The sequence below is a fragment of the Ochotona curzoniae genome, unplaced genomic scaffold (genome assembly GCF_017591425.1).
Source record: "Ochotona curzoniae isolate NIBS_2020 unplaced genomic scaffold, NIBS_Ocur_1.0 patch52, whole genome shotgun sequence".
Lineage (NCBI taxonomy): Eukaryota > Metazoa > Chordata > Mammalia > Lagomorpha > Ochotonidae > Ochotona > Ochotona curzoniae.
Genome location: NW_024467031.1, coordinates 30,579 through 48,016, shown reverse-complemented (window position 1 = coordinate 48,016; position 17,438 = coordinate 30,579). Strand labels below are relative to the sequence as shown.

At 47.3% G+C, this 17,438-nt stretch overlaps 1 protein-coding gene across 1 annotated transcript in view; it reads right to left on the bottom strand.

The window, feature by feature from the left end:
- LOC121168087 (delta and Notch-like epidermal growth factor-related receptor) overlaps positions 1-17,438 on the bottom strand; it is a gene marked incomplete at its 5' end in the record, with an annotated part of 181,059 nt that overhangs the window by 157,841 nt on the left and 5,780 nt on the right. The window contains one exon of the mRNA XM_040997852.1: positions 15,825-15,991. Within this exon, the coding sequence (XP_040853786.1) occupies positions 15,825-15,991 (167 nt within the window). The remainder of the gene's footprint in view (positions 1-15,824; positions 15,992-17,438) is intronic.

Here is a 17,438-nt window from a genome sequence, read left to right as displayed (position 1 = left end):
TAAAGCTTGCAACCGAACATTTCCAACATAAATTTAATTTTATGAGGTTATCAGACATTCACCATTCCAGAAAAAAAAAAATAATTGAAACAGAAAGAGCTATGATTCTTCCACAGACACACTGATAAGGACAGATTTCTATAAGAAGAGCCTAAAGAACTACACATTAGCACTTAGACAATCTTTAACATTAAATGGGAAAACTTAAATTTATGGGGGGAAAGCCTCACGAATGCCAAAGACCTCAACTCAACATTTAGAATCTGAGAAAGGAAAAGAGGAAAAAGCAGGGAAGGAAAGAAAACAGGCACCTGCGATTGGGAGGCTCTCATTTCTATGTGCTACGTAACTAGATGATTTGCCTAATAAGTTCTCAAACTCTAACAAAGGAAAACTGTACAAAAAATACCCATGGATCTGTTAACACTCAAGCAACCAGTTATGACGACAAATCAACACTGAATTTCCTTCTCCTCCTTCTATTTTTTTTTTTGCCCCTACCTCCCTACCACCCCAACACACAAACAGCACATTTTCCTTTGCCCACAGCTCCAAATGGGGCTCATGAACACAGTAATGAAATGATCTGAGATCACTGCGGTCTTTTCAAGGCAGTGCTTTTTGCCAAACTCACCTCCCTTGGTGCAAATGAGAAGCTGGGAGCAGCTGAAAGAAGGTCCAATCATTACTAGTGGAATGGAGTGGCCAAGCATCAGTTAAAATACATAAGATGACTGGTTCCAGGCCATCAACTATTTTACTGCCTGCCTTCTTTAATATTAACGCTAAAGAGTCTTAAATGGACTTTGTAGTTAACACCTCATTGGGATTAATAGCAAACGGGATTTGCACATCTCACTTCACTCATTTGGCTAAAGACCATGTTCTTTACTGTTAAAGGGAAAGCATAAAATAAAATTCTGACCATAAGGACTCAAAGTGTTAGAAACAGACTGTGCTGAGTTTTCCTATTAAGACTCAGTGAGTCATTTGGCACAAACCCATAACCCATAAAAATTGTTCACCATCCAGGAAGTCCCATGGCTGGCACCCAACAGGTATGAAGGGTTTCAAAGATCAGATTCCAGCTCCAGCTGGAATCCCAGGGTTTACATCCCACATTTTCCCAAAAGAAATACCCACAGCAAAAGGCTGCTGTCTACAGTGCCCTTAAGCAGATGTTGGCACCACTAGACTCTTTTCCATTTACTTGCTTGTCCTGAGTCGGTCCAGAGTATCTAAATGTGCACGTGACAGCCAGTGCTCCACTGACACTCTATGTTCCCAGGTCCTTTAGAGTTTTCCGTGGGAACTGGCCCACTCGGCAGGGAGCACAAACTTATCAGGGACTCAGTGAGACTCACCATTGTCCATCTGAGGCTGAGCATGCACTCCCATACCCTGGCCCTGGCCCTGTTCCTACTAGATGACACGCCCAAGAGAGGATATTATACTGAGTACAGAGGCAGAATACTGCGTGGAGGAAGCAGAAGTGCCCTATCAGTTCTTGGCCAGCCACTCTACATTGTCCCATGAGGTGATGATGGTGATGATGATGGTGATGACAGGTAACTTGTGGAAGGTTCTGCATTTCAAGTCTTAACTACAACACCTTGGCCAGCACCCTAACCAAGACATGCCTGTAGATAAATCCCAACAGGCCTGCAAATAAATAAGATTGCTCTCCTGTACTGCAGCCTGTGACCTTGGCCACCCAACCAGAGGGAATCACCACGTAGTGCCTACTCAGAGCTAGAAACTTACAAAATAAAGTAACTGCATCCCCCCTCTTCTTCCACCTACTTAATACTCCAAAGCAGGATGGGGAACGGAGAGAGCAGTCTTCTAGCTCTCTCTCTATTGGACAAGAAGAAGGGAACTGAGCACAAGCCTCAGAAGGTTACCTGATAATAGAGTCATATTTTAAATACATATAAATAAGCATCTCTATCATTTGATTTTTAATGTTTCACATTATAGAAATGGTAATTACCCACAATATCTATTCATTAAGTTCAGCACAAGCCTGCTGATTAGAGACTTTACTATTATCACCAAAACGCTGAAATGAGAGTCACGGATATGACACTAGGTTCTGTCGTCACAGACTGAGTTCTCGTCAGCTCTGTGTCTAACAGAGTCACTCACACCCCTTGTGCCCTGAATTCCTTCTCTCTGAAACAAAGGTAGCAACTCTGTCAAATCCCTTGGGTGGTTGTTATGATAATGGGCAACACTCTTCGGATAATGTACATTTATGTAACAACTCCATCAATCATCACCATTGCCTCTGTTATCACCCTCCCACCATCACCACAACCATTACTATCATTATCACCTTCAGTATCACTCTCCCCACCATCCTCACCATCATCATTACCATCACCCACCGTCACCACCATCAGGACCTTCATCATCACCATCTACACCATGACTACCATCATCATCCTCACCATCATCATTATCATCACCCACCGTCACCACCATCAGGACCTTCATCATCAGCATGCACACCATTACTACCATCATCATCCTCACCATCATCATTACCATCACCCACCGTCACCACCATTAGGACCTTCATCATCACCATGCACACCATTACTACCATCATCATCCTCACCATCATCATTATCATCACCCACCGTCACCACCATCAGGACCTTCATCATCAGCATGCACACCATTACTACCATCATCATCATCACCATCATCATCATCACCATCATCACCATCACCATCATCATCACCATCACCACCATCACCACCATCAGGACCTTCATCATCACCATCCACACCATGACTACCATCATCCTCACCATCATCATTACCATCACCCACCGTCACCACCATCAGGACCTTCATCATCAGCATGCACACCATTACTACCATCATCATCATCACCATCATCATCATCACCATCATCACCATCACCATCATCATCACCATCACCACCATCACCACCATCAGGACCTTCATCATCACCATCCACACCATGACTACCATCATCCTCACCATCATCATTACCATCACCCACCGTCACCACCATCAGGACCTTCATCATCAGCATGCACACCATTACTACCATCATCATCATCACCATCATCATCATCATCACCATCATCATTACTATCACCCCTAACATGGCCACCACCATCATGACCATTACTTCCTTCCTCATCACCACCATCTTTAACAGGAACGACAACTCACAACCAGGGTCCTGCCGTGGTGCATTTGCGTTGCTGGAACAAGTTGTCATAGAATGGTAGATCCCAAACTACAGTCTATTGTCCACAGTTCTGGGCAACAGGATGTTGATGGTGCTGGAGGGACTTGGCGTCTGGTGAAGCCCATTTTCTGGCTGTGTCCTGATGCGGAAGAAGGGTGACAGAGATCTCCAGGGTCTCTTTTGATTAGGGCACAAATCCCACTCATGAAAGTGAAGTCCTTAAGCCCTAACCACCTCCCAAGCCCATCACTCTGGAGACTAGATTTCAGCATCCTAGCTGGAGAGACAAGAGCCTACAGGCTACAGTGCACCTGAAGGAAAGACTGCCAGAACAGGTCTCCCTGAGAAAACAGATGACAGGCAAGGAGGTCACAGAGAGTTCCCCACTCAGCTCCTCTCAAATCAAACTTTGGAAATGACTTTTTAAGTAGTGGCTACTTTTTAAAATTATTTGTATAATTAAAATCAACACCCAGGTGGAGGGGGCAATGCTGTGGAACAGAGCTTTATGCTACCGTTTAGAATTCTGGCATTACATATCAGACTGTTGGTGCAAGAGCCAGCTACTCTACTTCGAATCCTGCTTCCTATTAAGGAACTTGGGAAGGCAGTGAATGACAGCCCAAATGACTGGGACCCCTACCATTCATCAGGGATACAGTGTGGAATTCCTGGTTCCTGGGGCCCAGAATCAGAGGGCAGAAAATCTCTCTCTCTCTCTCTTTAAAATAAATAGATAAATAATATTTAAAAGTAATGTTCAGTTAAAAGCGTCGTATGCATTCCCAAGGATAGTAGAGCTGATTGGAATGTCTGCAAGCAAGGATACATTACTACAAAAATATTCACATTATAAGACCCTTTTCGACAGTAAAATTTATAAGCAGGCTAATGTAATCTCTTAATGTCTATTTCTGGCATCAGTACAAATATGATTTCGTTCCATTTTGTACAAAAAAAAATTCTCAATGGATGTAAAAATCATATCATAGCTGAACATCCTTCTTTAATGCTAGTTTCTGAATGCCACTGATTGAACATGAAAATTAATTTGCACTTTCCTCTGAAATTTTGAAGGATAGCACATAATGTTAGCTGAAATTATTTCTTTAATTTCTTAGTGTCTATTTGATCGCCTGATCATAATCGGCTAGAACTGTATCATTTCATCTTTCATTAGTACAATTTCAACTCATCAAGTACTCACAAATCAATTGCTAAATTACTGTAGCACTCACATACAATTGCCCACTACATCCAGTTATTAATGCCTATGAATGCCTGCTGATTGATGGCATTAGTAGGAACGCCAAAGTAATTAATCACTCCTTGTGCTGTAATGAGAGGATAAGGAGATCATGCATAGCACCTAAGTGGACTGGAAATGACTTCCTACACATCCTGGAGTCCAGGACGCAAGCCTGCAGAGAGCTCACAGGAAAAGCATTTGAGTGGCATGTTGACCCCCCTGGCTCATGAAAGCATTGTCAACATGATCCATCAGCTGCCTTTGTTCTCTCACAGCTCTTGGCTTTCCTTTGATTCAAAAATCCTAAGTTTCTGTGGTCAGCCACAGGCTGCGCAGAAGCTTCAAGGTCAAATGAAAAAGTTACCTGAATTTACAAACATGTGGTAAAGTTTCTAATTTGAGATGCATTAGCTTCCTGAATTATGCATAACGGCTTTGCTTTTCAGTGCATGTGTTTATCACACTAAAAATAGAACTAACCATTGTATCTGCAATGAGGCCCCAGTGGTGCTCCAAGCTTTATAAAGAAAAATAAAATAAAATAAAAATAACATGGCAGTAAAGGGAGGTTGAGTCTAAGGCAGCCTGGGTTACTCCTGGTTCACATGGGCATCACCAGGGTTGTTATATCTGAGTCCCAACAGGTTCCACAGCAGCCTTTCCCACCTGTTCTACTTGCTGTAGCACGAGAAGGGTCTCCAGCCCCACTCATCTCCCCTCGCATATGCTCACAAATGCCTGCAATCTGAAGTGAGTCAGAACTGACTAAAGAATTTACGAATCAAACCAGTGCTGAAGCTCCTAGACAGCGGCAATCCGGCAGCAACAGAACCTCCCTGAGGTCAAGCTGAAGCAGCTGTTGACATAGGGATGCAAAAAGTTCAGCAAGGACCACTTACCAGGGCCAAGAGATTCCTCCGCTCCTTTCCTCACTGGCTCCTCACTGCCGCGAGGATCTCAACGTGGTCTCCAGCCCCACGTGCCCAGCTGAGCATGTCCACACCACATCCCTCCCTGTGGCCTATGGCCTCCCCACCTGGCTGCAGATCCTCTGGATACCAAGCATCCTCACCAGTCAGAGTCCTCGCACCTGCACTCCAGCCCTCAGTCTGGAAACACCTCCCTAGTGCCTTTGGTTTCTCAGCCTAACCATCTATCTTCAAGGCAGTGATCCCCTATTGCCCAAGGATATAGTATATTTTTATGACCCACAACAGTGATAGCAATGTGTACTGATCAAATCTGGATTTTTCTATTTATTTTTTGAATTGCTTCTTCAATACTGCCATCCCATTAAGATTTAAGATTAACGAGGGTGAAAATTTCCATCTCATTTGCTTATTACTCTATTGCCAACACCAATCAGGTGCCTACCTTACAAAAGACACTCGATGGATATTTTTGGACAGGAGACTATATGAATACAAGAATTCTTCAAAAAGCTCAAGGGGTAAGAACAGGCACTTGATGCAATATTTAAGAAATCACTGATGGGGTCCAGCATGGTGGACTAGTGACTGAATCCCTGTATTGCAGCTGCCAAGAACACACAGGGGCACTGGTTCATGTCCCAGCTGCTCCACTTCCCTTCCAGCTCCCTGCTTGTGCTTTGGGAAAGCAGTAGAGGACGGCCCAGAGTCTTGGGGCCCTGCACCCATGTGGGAAACCCAGAAGACTTCAGATTGGCTGACTTCAGATTGGCTCAGCTCCAGCCATTACAGCCACATGGGGAGTGAACCAGCAAATGGAAGATCTTTCTCTCTGTCTCTCCTTCTCTCTGTAAATCTGCCTTCCCAATAAAGAAAGAAAAAACTGGTATGCCTGTATCCCACATTGGAATACCTGGCCCAAGCCCTGGCTTTTCTCCCAATTCCAGTTTCCTGCTGATGCACACTCTGAGAGACAGCAGGTGACAGCTCAAGTGGTCAGGTTCCTGCTACCCATCTGGGAAACCCTGCGTTCCTTGAGCCCGACCTCAGCCTGGCCCCGTCACGGCTGCTGTAGCCATCTAGGGAGTGAATACAGCGGATACAAGATCTCTGTGTCCCTAACTCCCTCCAATATTTCTCCTTCTGACCTGCTTTTCAAATAAAACAACTTTAGTATGTGTGAGGAGTGGCTCAAACCTCGTTCCAAAGACTGGTGAGACCCAGTCATCTTGGACTGGTGTCACTTCCTTCTCACAGCTCGCGGAATCCACGCCATCCCCGTTATCCACCAATGGGCTGCAACCTCATGGCATCTTACCTGAGAACCCCACCCACTGATCTCTCATGGTCCCTCCTCTAATCCCTGCCCACCTACCAATCACTTGTGGTTCCAACAATCTCAGCCACCAATCCCTTGGGGCCTGCCCGCAGCCCCTCCAATGCCCCCCACACCTTCCAGGCTCACCTGAGCTGTATCAAAGGAGCCTCCACATGTGCCCCTTCCCTTTTTTAATTTGTTCTCCACCCTCCACCCTCTTCCTGTTCCTACTTTGTTGGTCTGCAGGTACAGCGAGAAAGAAGGAATTACCCATCGTGCCTGTTCTCAATCAGCCGTCTCCCAAGCTCATTTCTTCAATTCAACATGACCATCGGCTCAGTGGGCTGACAGGTTTTCTTTATCTATCCAGAGCAGATTTTATTTCTGCTTCATTCCAGACAAAAGCTGTAGGACTGTTATCAGATCATTGATTCCTTCAGCAATGGTCAATGTGGCACATTATAAATTCTATCCCTCTCCCTCCCAAAACCTTTAACACCCAAAATCTCAGTATGAATGGCTGGGGTAGGTTAGGGGGTGGACAGCCGGTCTCCACCTTTGGAATGTCTAGCAGGAGTCACTGTGTGAAGACTCCAAAAACAAGACAAAAGAAAAAACAGCCTTTGTTCACATTCCAAACAAAGAAAAAAAATCATCAAGCACGTCAGGTGCTTCATTTCAAATGCAAACTGCAGACTCCTGCCTGTCAGGGCTGCTGGTCACAGTGGAGTCCCAGCGACCCGCTGGCAAACGCAGCTCGGGAACTGGGCTTCTTTGTAGAACACAAGCACGCATTGATATTCTAAATGAAATGCTTTTTAAAATACAATAATCACATTAATAAAAAATGAAATCCTTGTTGAGCAGACTGCTTTGCACTCACGAATAGCTACTATTTATACTACACCCTATGTAGAAATACTAGTGTTATTTTCAATTCTAAAAAGTCTATTTCTTCATTTTTTAAATTGCTATATATCTAATTGAAAGGCAGACTAACAGAGAGAGAGAATCTTCCATCCACATCCATCTACTGGTTTACATCCTAGACACCTGCAACAGCCAGGGCTGGACCAGGCTGACGCCTGGAGACAGGAATCCCACACAGGTTTCCCATAAGAGTGGGACAGGCCTAAGCAGCCAGGCCGCCTTCTGCCACCTACCCCGGCACACTAACAAAGTGGAACAGCCAGACCTTCAACATGCACTTCACTATTCGGTGGCAGCACTGCAAGCAGCCACTTCAACTGCTGGACCGTTACACCAGCCCTTACTCTTTTTCTGTTCAAGTCAGATGTCCACTTCCATGCTCCTGCAAGCCTACACATCCACTTTCTCAGTCCAGGCAACATCCTTGCATAGTTGCTGAGCTATGTAACTCACAGATGTGCATACATTGTCTGTACATCTTGATATGTATGTATTACGTGTCCATACAGGGGCATGTGTGTGTGCGTGTGTGTGTACACTGCAGTTCTTCAAAATGTTCTTGGAAAAAAAACAAGAGAAAATGGTCAGTTTATTCGGGTGCAAAAAAAATTGGCTATCCATGTGGTTTTCTCATAAAACACATCTTAATGGAGTTATTACAGACCCTTCCTATGCATGTATACACAGTAGATGGATTTGCGTCTATGTGTTTTAACAGCATGTTGTGTAAACCAGCCTGATACACAAAATAAATGAACCAGCACTGACTGTCCCTCAGGGCTGAGGCTGCCCTGAAGGAGATCCACTGATGAAGGTAGCAATGACATTAAAAATTCTCATGTCCTGAAACTCTGCTTGCACTCACCTCCTTTGCTTGCTTAGTGTGGGCAGTTTTCCATAGAAACTTAGGGTTCCACACTTAACAAAACAACACCCGTCTGACTGCCGACCAGTGATGAGTATTCATTCAGCATGCTTACAGATGCCTACTGTGAACCAGCATCAAAACAACACTGAACACAATCCACAAGTTCCCTGTCAACAACACGCTTAAAGTTTATCGCTATTGCTCTTCTAGTGACATGTCCTAGGGGCCAACGAGAGGAGGCTATAGGAGTGTGGGGGTCAAGAGACACCAATGAAGAGAAGGGATGTGGCAACTGTACGGGAGAGAGAGTGATCAGACACACGAGGTGACAATAACAGTTGTGCAGGAGTGAACAACAAAGTAGATCAGGTAAGGCATGAGCCCAAGGTAAGAGGGTGGCCAGGGCAGAGGGCTAGAGAAGGGAAGACACCTGGAAGTGCCAGGGAGTGAGAGAGGAGCAGGTGGCAAGAGGAGAGAATCCAAGAAAGGCAAGAAAGCAGCTGTGCCTGGGAAGATGGTGCTGCCTCAGCAGAGAGGTGGGGGTCCCACCAGGGACGGCAGCCACTCCACACCAGTCCATCACCAAAGACTCGGACCTCATGATGTCCCACCCAGAAGCCTAAGCCTCAGACCTCCAGTCTAGGCTCTCTCTCTTGCACTTTGCTCAGAAGAGGCATTCCTTCCATTAATAGCTCTGTTCCCCTGCCCTGTCCTCCATAAAACCCCAATGTCTGCTGCTCTCCATACTGCCATCTCTTCCTCCTGCCTTCTTTTCCACATGAATGGCACCAACACCACCCCTGCTCTCTGTAGCCACTGCCACCTGATGTGGGCACTGGACCTTTTCCAGCTAAAGCTGCCCCAGTAACACACACAAAACATCATCACCACCTTGGGTACCCCCTCACCTTCTCATCTCCCTAAGAAGCTGCCTGAGAGGCAGGCATTTAGCCTAGCAGTTAAGATACCTACATGTCACTTTCAGGTTCCTGGATGGAGTCCCAGTTCAGCTCCCAATTCCAGCACCTGCCAATGCAGCAAGTACTCAGTCGCTAAGACCCACGTGGGAGGGAGGTTGAGTTCTTAGACACACCCATTCGCCCTCCCATGTTGCATCTGGAATGCCTGGAAGTCTGAGCCTTTTCCCTTGGTAATCACTCTTCCATCCTGCACTCAGATAACCCCTACGTTCACTGCACATTCATCTAACATTCTGCATGCACTAGGCAATCTTCTCAGTCCACCCTTTATATGCAACATCATCTCAAAACCATTACCATTCACAAGTAATGACTAATGCATGAATATCTGCACTCATCCCTCCAGCTTGTGAGAAGGAGGGCTCACTCACTAGATCAGTCCCTGGTCAAGTTCTCAGTGAAGGGGAAGCCCAGATGATGGACAAGACTGGAAGGTGAACTAAGAACAAACAAAAGAGAAGCTACTGAGACGTACAACAGAGGACGGGACACACAGGCAAAGAGGAGCAAGGATGGAAAAGGCTCCAAAAACGGGTGCCTGGCTGAGAGTTTGGGGAGCAGACACAGGTAGAGGGAGCCACAGCATGACACATGGCGACTACTGAGAGAGGAGATGCAGATGACTTTTGCCTTGGAATATATTTTCTTTTCACTGCTACTCATATTCCCTCACAAAGGCAAGTAAAGGCTTCAAATGTGCTCATTTTTGGCTACTAGACTGTGTTTATCTCTATGTGACCTTAAGCAGAAGTCTGGGCTACAGGACAATACTTATCTGGGTTACATATGAAGTCCTGTCTGTCTGAGGCTAACACCTCGGAGTCAGGGGCTGGCGTCTCACATTTTGGGGAACCTCAGTGCTGAGAACAGCCGTTGGATGTCTGTGGATGCTACTCGGGGGAGTAGTGGAGGAGCAGGTGGTGTGAGCCTGGCTTGTTTTTTCTGTTCAGTCACAGGAGCTCTACCGAGCCTGTCGCCCATCATTAGCGATGTAGACCAACAGCGCTTGTCAGTGTATTCATTTAAGAAGGCCTTTCCATTGGTCTGCGAAGCGAATGTAACATTTGTAGGTCAAACTCTCGCAATGACAGCATTGAAACAGGACAGCTGCGAGAGCCGTGCTTGTTAAGGATGCCTGTGAATGCCAAAAATACCAACAGCGTTCAGAACCCAAATGCCAGGGAGAGCATTAGAGACCCCGCAGCAAGGCAGCCTCTGAAAGGCAGTCATTATTTCTATCCCTTGCCAAAAGGTGGGCAGTCTTCCCTTGCTGCTGCCTTGCTTTGCTCCATTTGCAGCTGCTGCTGCTGACTTTCACACCCAAGATCTTCACAAAGAAACAATGGTAACAACCATGAGTACGTAAAACCAAGTGATCTCGCGAAGACCCCCGTTAGAGTCTGCAAATATTTGTCCATTCTGGGAAATGCTTTGCCCTGTTCTCATGTAATCACTCTGACCTCAATTTAAAAAAAAAAAGTCTTAAATAGTTACTTCCCAGATACTAAAGTGCAAAAGAAAAGGAAGTGTAGAGAAAGATACGGAAAGGGATTGGGGCACCATAGCTTAGTCAGCTAATCCTGTGATTGTTGCGCTGGCATCCCATGTGGGATCTGATTCTACTCCCACCTGCTCCACTTCCAATCCAGTCCGCTGTTAATGGCCTGGGAAAGCAGTGCAGGATGGCCCAAGGCTTTGGACCCCCGTGTCCGCTCCTCATGGGAAATCTGGAAGAAACTCCAGGTTCCCAGCTTTGGACCAGCCATTTGGGGAGTGAGTCAGCAGATGTAATATCTCTGCAACTCTTTCAAGTAAAACAAATCTTATTTAAAGAGACAGAGAGAGAGAGGGAGAGAGAGAGACATGAAGTGGCATGAGAAAGCACCATCTCCTGGAAAAGGAATGTTTTCTGTACCTCAAGGGAGAAGAGAGGTCCCCAGAACCAGACATTGGAGTCGGGACCATGACCCCAGTAGCCCCTCGCTCAGTCCCTCACACACCCTTCTGTTTCATGCTCACTGTGATGTGCAATCCTATTCATGAAACCACTGCATCTGCCGTCCCTGGGGCATACGTGTGCTGCCAATGAAGCCACATTCAGTGTCTTGTGCTGAGAGGACCTGCACTCGCCTGCTCGGGGAACTGCTGAAGCCACTTCCTCCTCCAGGAGCTGCCTTCCAAGGCTGGCTATTCAGGAAGCTGCCGAGAGGTCATGTTCAGGTTAAATCCAATGACCAGCTCCAGCTAAACCTCATGGGAAACAAACATTACACACTTCCAAAGACAAACTGGCCCTCAGGAGTGAAAACTGGAAGAAACTTAAGGGCAGTCTGGACCACCCATCTCCTTTCCCAATAAAATGTACAAAGCTTTTGATCCAGCAAATTCCATAGCTGGGATTATAACCCAAAAAAGACGCAACGGCATGCTTGCAATGGTGTTTGAAATTCTGTTTAGAGAGGCAGAAGGGAGGGAGAAAGATTGGAATCATTTAACAACAGACTGATTAAATAAACTGGTCAACTGATGGCAACTAAGTACTAAACAGGCACAGGCCTACACACACTACAGGCATATAAAGACAATACACAAATGATAGCACCAACATACATCACTCACATGCATGCACGGTGGGCAAGGAAAGCCTCCGCAGGGGGGACACCATGAATATGAACACTGGAGGTCAAGGGGGGATAGAGAGGGAATTATAAAAAAGTACATTTCACTTTTCCTTGTCTTTCTGGCACATATTACTCTTACCAAAAGAAATTTAAAAATTGAGCCTTTTGTAATGTTTCAAAAGACTATATTAAAAAGCCATCTTTTTGGAAAATGATGTAAGACAAAACACACAGTGCCAGAAGTTTATATTTTCCAGCACTAGGGATGGTCTCCACCCGCACTCCGTCTTTCTCTCCTTGTCTTGCTCCCCTCCCAGCCCTTCCCTCCAAGGTGTTCCCCCTTTTCCATGTCTCAGAAAGAAAGGCTATACCTGGCTGGAAATCTGGCTGTGAATGAGGCAATGAGAGAAATTACAGTGGGGCCTGGCGCAAAAGCCTAGTGGTTAAATTCTACCTTGTATGCGCCAGAATCCCATACGGGCACCAGTTTGTGTCCTGGCTGCTCCACTTCCCATCCAGCTCCCTACTTGTGGCCTGGGAAAGCAGTAGAGAAAGACCCAAGGTCTTGGGACCCTATGCCAATGTGGGAGACCCAGAAGACCCTCCTGGGTTCGAATCAGCTCAACTCCAGCCATTGCAGCCACTTAGGGAGTGAACCAGTGGATAGAAGGTCTTTCTTTCTATCTCTCTCTTGTATATCTACCTTTCCAAGAAAAGTAAGCAAAGCTTAGAAAGGAAGGAAGGAAAGAAGAAAGAAAGGAAGGAAGGAAGGAAAAAGGGAAGGGAAGGGGAGGGGAGGGGAGGGGAGGGGAGGGGAAGAAGGGAGGGAGGGAGGGAAAGAGAGAGAGAGAAAGAAAGAAAGAAAGAAAGAAAGAAAGAAAGAAAGAAAGGAAGAAAGGAAGAAAGAAAGAAAGAAAGAAAGAAAGAAAGGAAGAAAGAAAGAAAGAAAGAAAGAAAGAAAAAAAAGAAAAGGAAGTTACTGTCCCAGCTGACATCTTGCAGTAGACATTTTCTTCACGTGGCTCAGGAACTGCTGAGCAGAGTAACTCAGTCAGTCGTGTGACTGTCACATGGTCACCATGTTGTCAAGGAGTCCTGATGTGATCTGTTCATTCTAGAAGGCTGACCTCTCTTAAAAATACAAAACAGACGCAACAAAAACAGGGAGGAGGTTAGGGAGGATACCCAGACACCAAGCTGTGTGATGCCAGCTACCGAGACAGAAAAGGATAAACAAACAACTGGCCGATAATGATGTTACAGAGGAGCTGGGAGTCGGGGAGGGGAATCGGAGCAGGAGAAATGAAGCCAGAAGCAAAGACAGAGAAGCACACAGGATATTTGCAGGGTTGAATCAAGTGAACTTCTTATAAAAGGTAAGCAGCATCCAAACCACAAAGCGCAGGGGTTGAGAAAGCACAGCTTACATCTGGGCAGGCAGAACTGCCAGCATTCGGAGCACAGGGAGGCAGCATGCCACAGAGGCAGCAGCGGGATGAGCTGACAGTCACAAAGCTGGGACCTGGGGCAACAAGACATGGCCCCTGAAGGAGATTAGATTTCACTCCAAAAACATGGCTGAAGTTCAGTGCCTCTGTTTGAATGGAAAGATTCCAATTCAAGAAGCCAGTGACCCCAGAAGTCCACTGGAAGATGGAAACTCAACCCATCCTCTCATTAAGACCTACTAAAGGGTCCATGCAAGTATGGTAAGGTTGTCACCTATGGAGCCAGCATCCCATATGGGCACCAGCTACTCCACTTCTGATCCAATTCCTTGCTAATGAGTCTGGGAAAGTAGTGACCCCTGCACCCACACAGAAAACCTGGAAGAGGCACTCTCACTCCCTCCCTCCCTCCTCTCTCTCTCTCTCTCAATCTCTCTCTCTGCCTCCCTCCCTCCTTTCTTCCCTCCCTCTCTCTATTTTCCTCCAGCCCTCATCTCTCTGTCACTCTGCCTTTCAAACACACACACACACACACACACACACACACACACACACACACACACACACACACACACAGAGGCATGCCCTGCCTGGGTTTCCAATCAAAAAGACAACCCATCAGAATACTCTGGGTTGAAAGGATTCAGACTCAAGGAGATGAGCTCCAGGACAGAAGGGCTCACATGAGGTATTGTGGTCATCAGAATCTGAATCCCAAGCACAGAGAGGTGGGGGAGGGGTTCTCTAGGCTAGTAGGGAGTTTCTAGGTGGGGAGGGGCAACAGAGCAGGGTTCCCCTTCCAGACAAGCGGATACCTACACTGACATCAGAGGGAAAGCCTACAGAAGGGTCCAACGGAAGTGGTGACATTGCAGACCACCACAGGGCTTGCCTGCTCTGAAATCGCCCTTCTGGACAGTGCCTGCCTCCAGTCACGGCAGGGATGAACTGGGGCAGGGGAGCTTCACCTTACAGGGTGCAGACAAGCCACACCTGCCCTACAGAAATGCAACTGCAGCAAGCAGCCCCACTCCTCCCAAACTCCAACTGTAGGCAATGAGATGGCAGAGGAGCTAAGAGCGCCTCGGATGTTCCCTGTGGAGCCAGACAGTTAAAGGGAGGCTAATGTGGCTATTTACCCCCAAACAGCATATGAGTGACCCCTGCTGCTCATGTGGGAGACCCAGATGAAGTCCCGGGTTCCTGGCCTCAGCCTGACCCAGAATGAGCCATTGCAACCTTTTGGAGAGTAACAGAAGGTGTGTGTGTGTGTGTGTGTCCCCTTCTCTCCCTCAACTCTCTTTCAAATAAACACAACCCTTTTTCAAAATACGGTAAATTATACATAATATTTTTCAGTGAAAAATGAGTACAGATTGTGTATGAGTTCACAGCATTTCTTCCACTGCAATAGAAGAATTTTACACTAACCCAAGACAGTCCTATTCGATTAACTTCCATCTTGACTCCCAAGACCAGTCTATAGTTACAGCCACATCACAAGCAAAAGCAATATACAATGTAAGGTAATATTTCAATAGGTCCTATCTGGCAACACGAACGACCCTTTAAAGACTAGTAGCACTTAACACATTCTCTTGAAATATCAGCTCCAAGTCACAGAAAAGCAGTTAATGTGCTACAGAGAAAACTCAAAAATGCAAGTCTAGATGCAAGTATAAGAAAGTGTTCAAAACCAGAAGTGACCCAGGGTGGAGGATGGAGGCAAAGACAGCCACAACCCCCAGAGCCCAACTCAAGCAGAAATCAAAGGGAACAGAGGTTTCCGTGGGAGACCAGCACCCAGCTGCCCTCCAGCTGCCCCAACACCTGGACAAAGGAAACCAAGGTACAGTGCTGGCACTGTAGGACAGCAGCTTAAGCCACCACCTGCAGTGCTGGATCCCATCCCAGCTCTAGTCCTGGCTGTTCTGTTTCAGATCCAGCTCCTGGTTAATACACGAGACAAGGAAGCAGAAGATGGCTCAAGTCCACCTCGCACCTGAGTGGGAGACCCAGGTGGACATGAGCCTGGCCCCGTCGTCTTCATCACAGCCATGTGCAGGTGGGAGATCTCCTTCCGCGGCAGAAAGCCCAGCTGGGCCTGGCCTGGCCTTCAGAACACACACCTCGGAAACTTTCTGACCACAAGACAGAGCTCAGCCGCGTGGACAACGCTGCCTACGGGCAGGCTCTACACAGCCGAGCTGCGCTGGAGGTGGGGTGCTGCTGCGACGCCAAGGACTCACCAATGAAGTGGTTCTGCCCCAAGCTGAGCATCTCCTCCAGCAGCACCAGCCCCCCTGGCGCCTGCAGGGGCGTCACACTGCGGCCGTCGATGAGGGAGCACTGCCGGAAGCCCGCAGCCGTGACCTTCCACAACAGAATCAGCGAGATGGAGGCATCCTGCAGAATCCTGAAAACGGCAAGGATGGAAAGTCATGCTCAGAAAAACACATCCTAGAGCTAATCCGTCAGCTGCTCAAGACGACGCGTGCAGCCACACAGGTCTTGGGAGGACAAGAACCACCACCTTTTCTGCTACATCCGCTTGTGAACGCTGAAGGCTGCACATGTCTGCTCCACTTACTCAAAGTACACTCGACGAGCAATCAGGAACTCACCTTTGGGGAGCACTTCCAAGAAACATTCAAGTTTTTGGAGATCAGTTCTTCCGCAGCCACACAAGGTAAAGGGTTCTGGGGAAGTGTGCTGGGCCTCGCAGTCAGGACGCTGGCTGGGATGCCTGTGTTTGAGTCCCAGAGTCTCCCAGCTCCAGCGTCCTGCTCGTGTGCCTTCCTTGCCTGGGAGGCAGCAGGAGATCTTTCCAATCACTGGATTTTTGTTAGCTGCAGCTGTGTCCCCAGCTCCAGCCTGGCCCAGCCCTGACGGCTGCAGGTATCTGAACCCGTGGGTAGGAACACACACTCTGTCTTTCTCTTTCTGTCTACGCCCTTTGCCTCTCTAGTAATTTTAAAATTTAAAAGAGAAGGAGACGAAGAAACATCAGCATCTCGGGGAAGGGGCTTCGGGCAGTAGTTACAGATGCCACTTGAGAGCCCCTTCCCATTCCCAGTGCCTGGTTCAAGTTCTGATTTCAGTACCGAAAAAAAAAAATTTGATCGATTGACCAGAAAAGCAGAGTAACAGAGAGAAGGAAAGAAAGATTTCCAGCAGCTGGCTCACATTTCAGATGGCCTAGGCTGGGCCAGGCCCACGCCAGGAGCCAGGAGCCAGGGGCTTCAGCTAGGTCCCCCTGTGGATGCCCAGGCCAAGCACTTAGGTCATTTTCCACTGCCTTCGTAGCCACATTAGCAGAGAGCTAGATGATGTGAAATAGTGGGACGCGAACTGGTGCCCACCAGGAAGCTGACAATGCAGACAGTGACTTCATGCGCCATGCCACAGTGCCCTCTAGGACTTCCTGTTCAGCTTCCTACTGACGCACAGCCTGACAGACAGCAGACGAAGGTTCAAGTACAGGGGACACTTACACCGGGTTCCAGGCTCCTAGCTTGACCCTGGCCCTGCTTCAGCTACCACTGGTGTTTGCACAGTAACCTACCAGATGGCAGACCACTGGTGTGTGTGCATGCTTGACCACACACTCCCTCCCTCCTCTCTCTGCCTTTCAAAGTAAACCAATCTAAGTCAATACTAATAAGTACATAAAGGCTGCTTAAATGTCTTATAAGTTTGTAACCCAACCCTCCACAAGTGTGTTCTCCCAGTGCCCCCCATGTGTAGCACCCCTGGCTTCTGGCGGGTTTCAGGATGCAGTGCAGGAGATGAGACGCAGCAGAAGGCCTGCCCAGCTCACCCCAGCTCCCCCCTGGGCCTCAGCACCTGCTCCTCCATCCTGC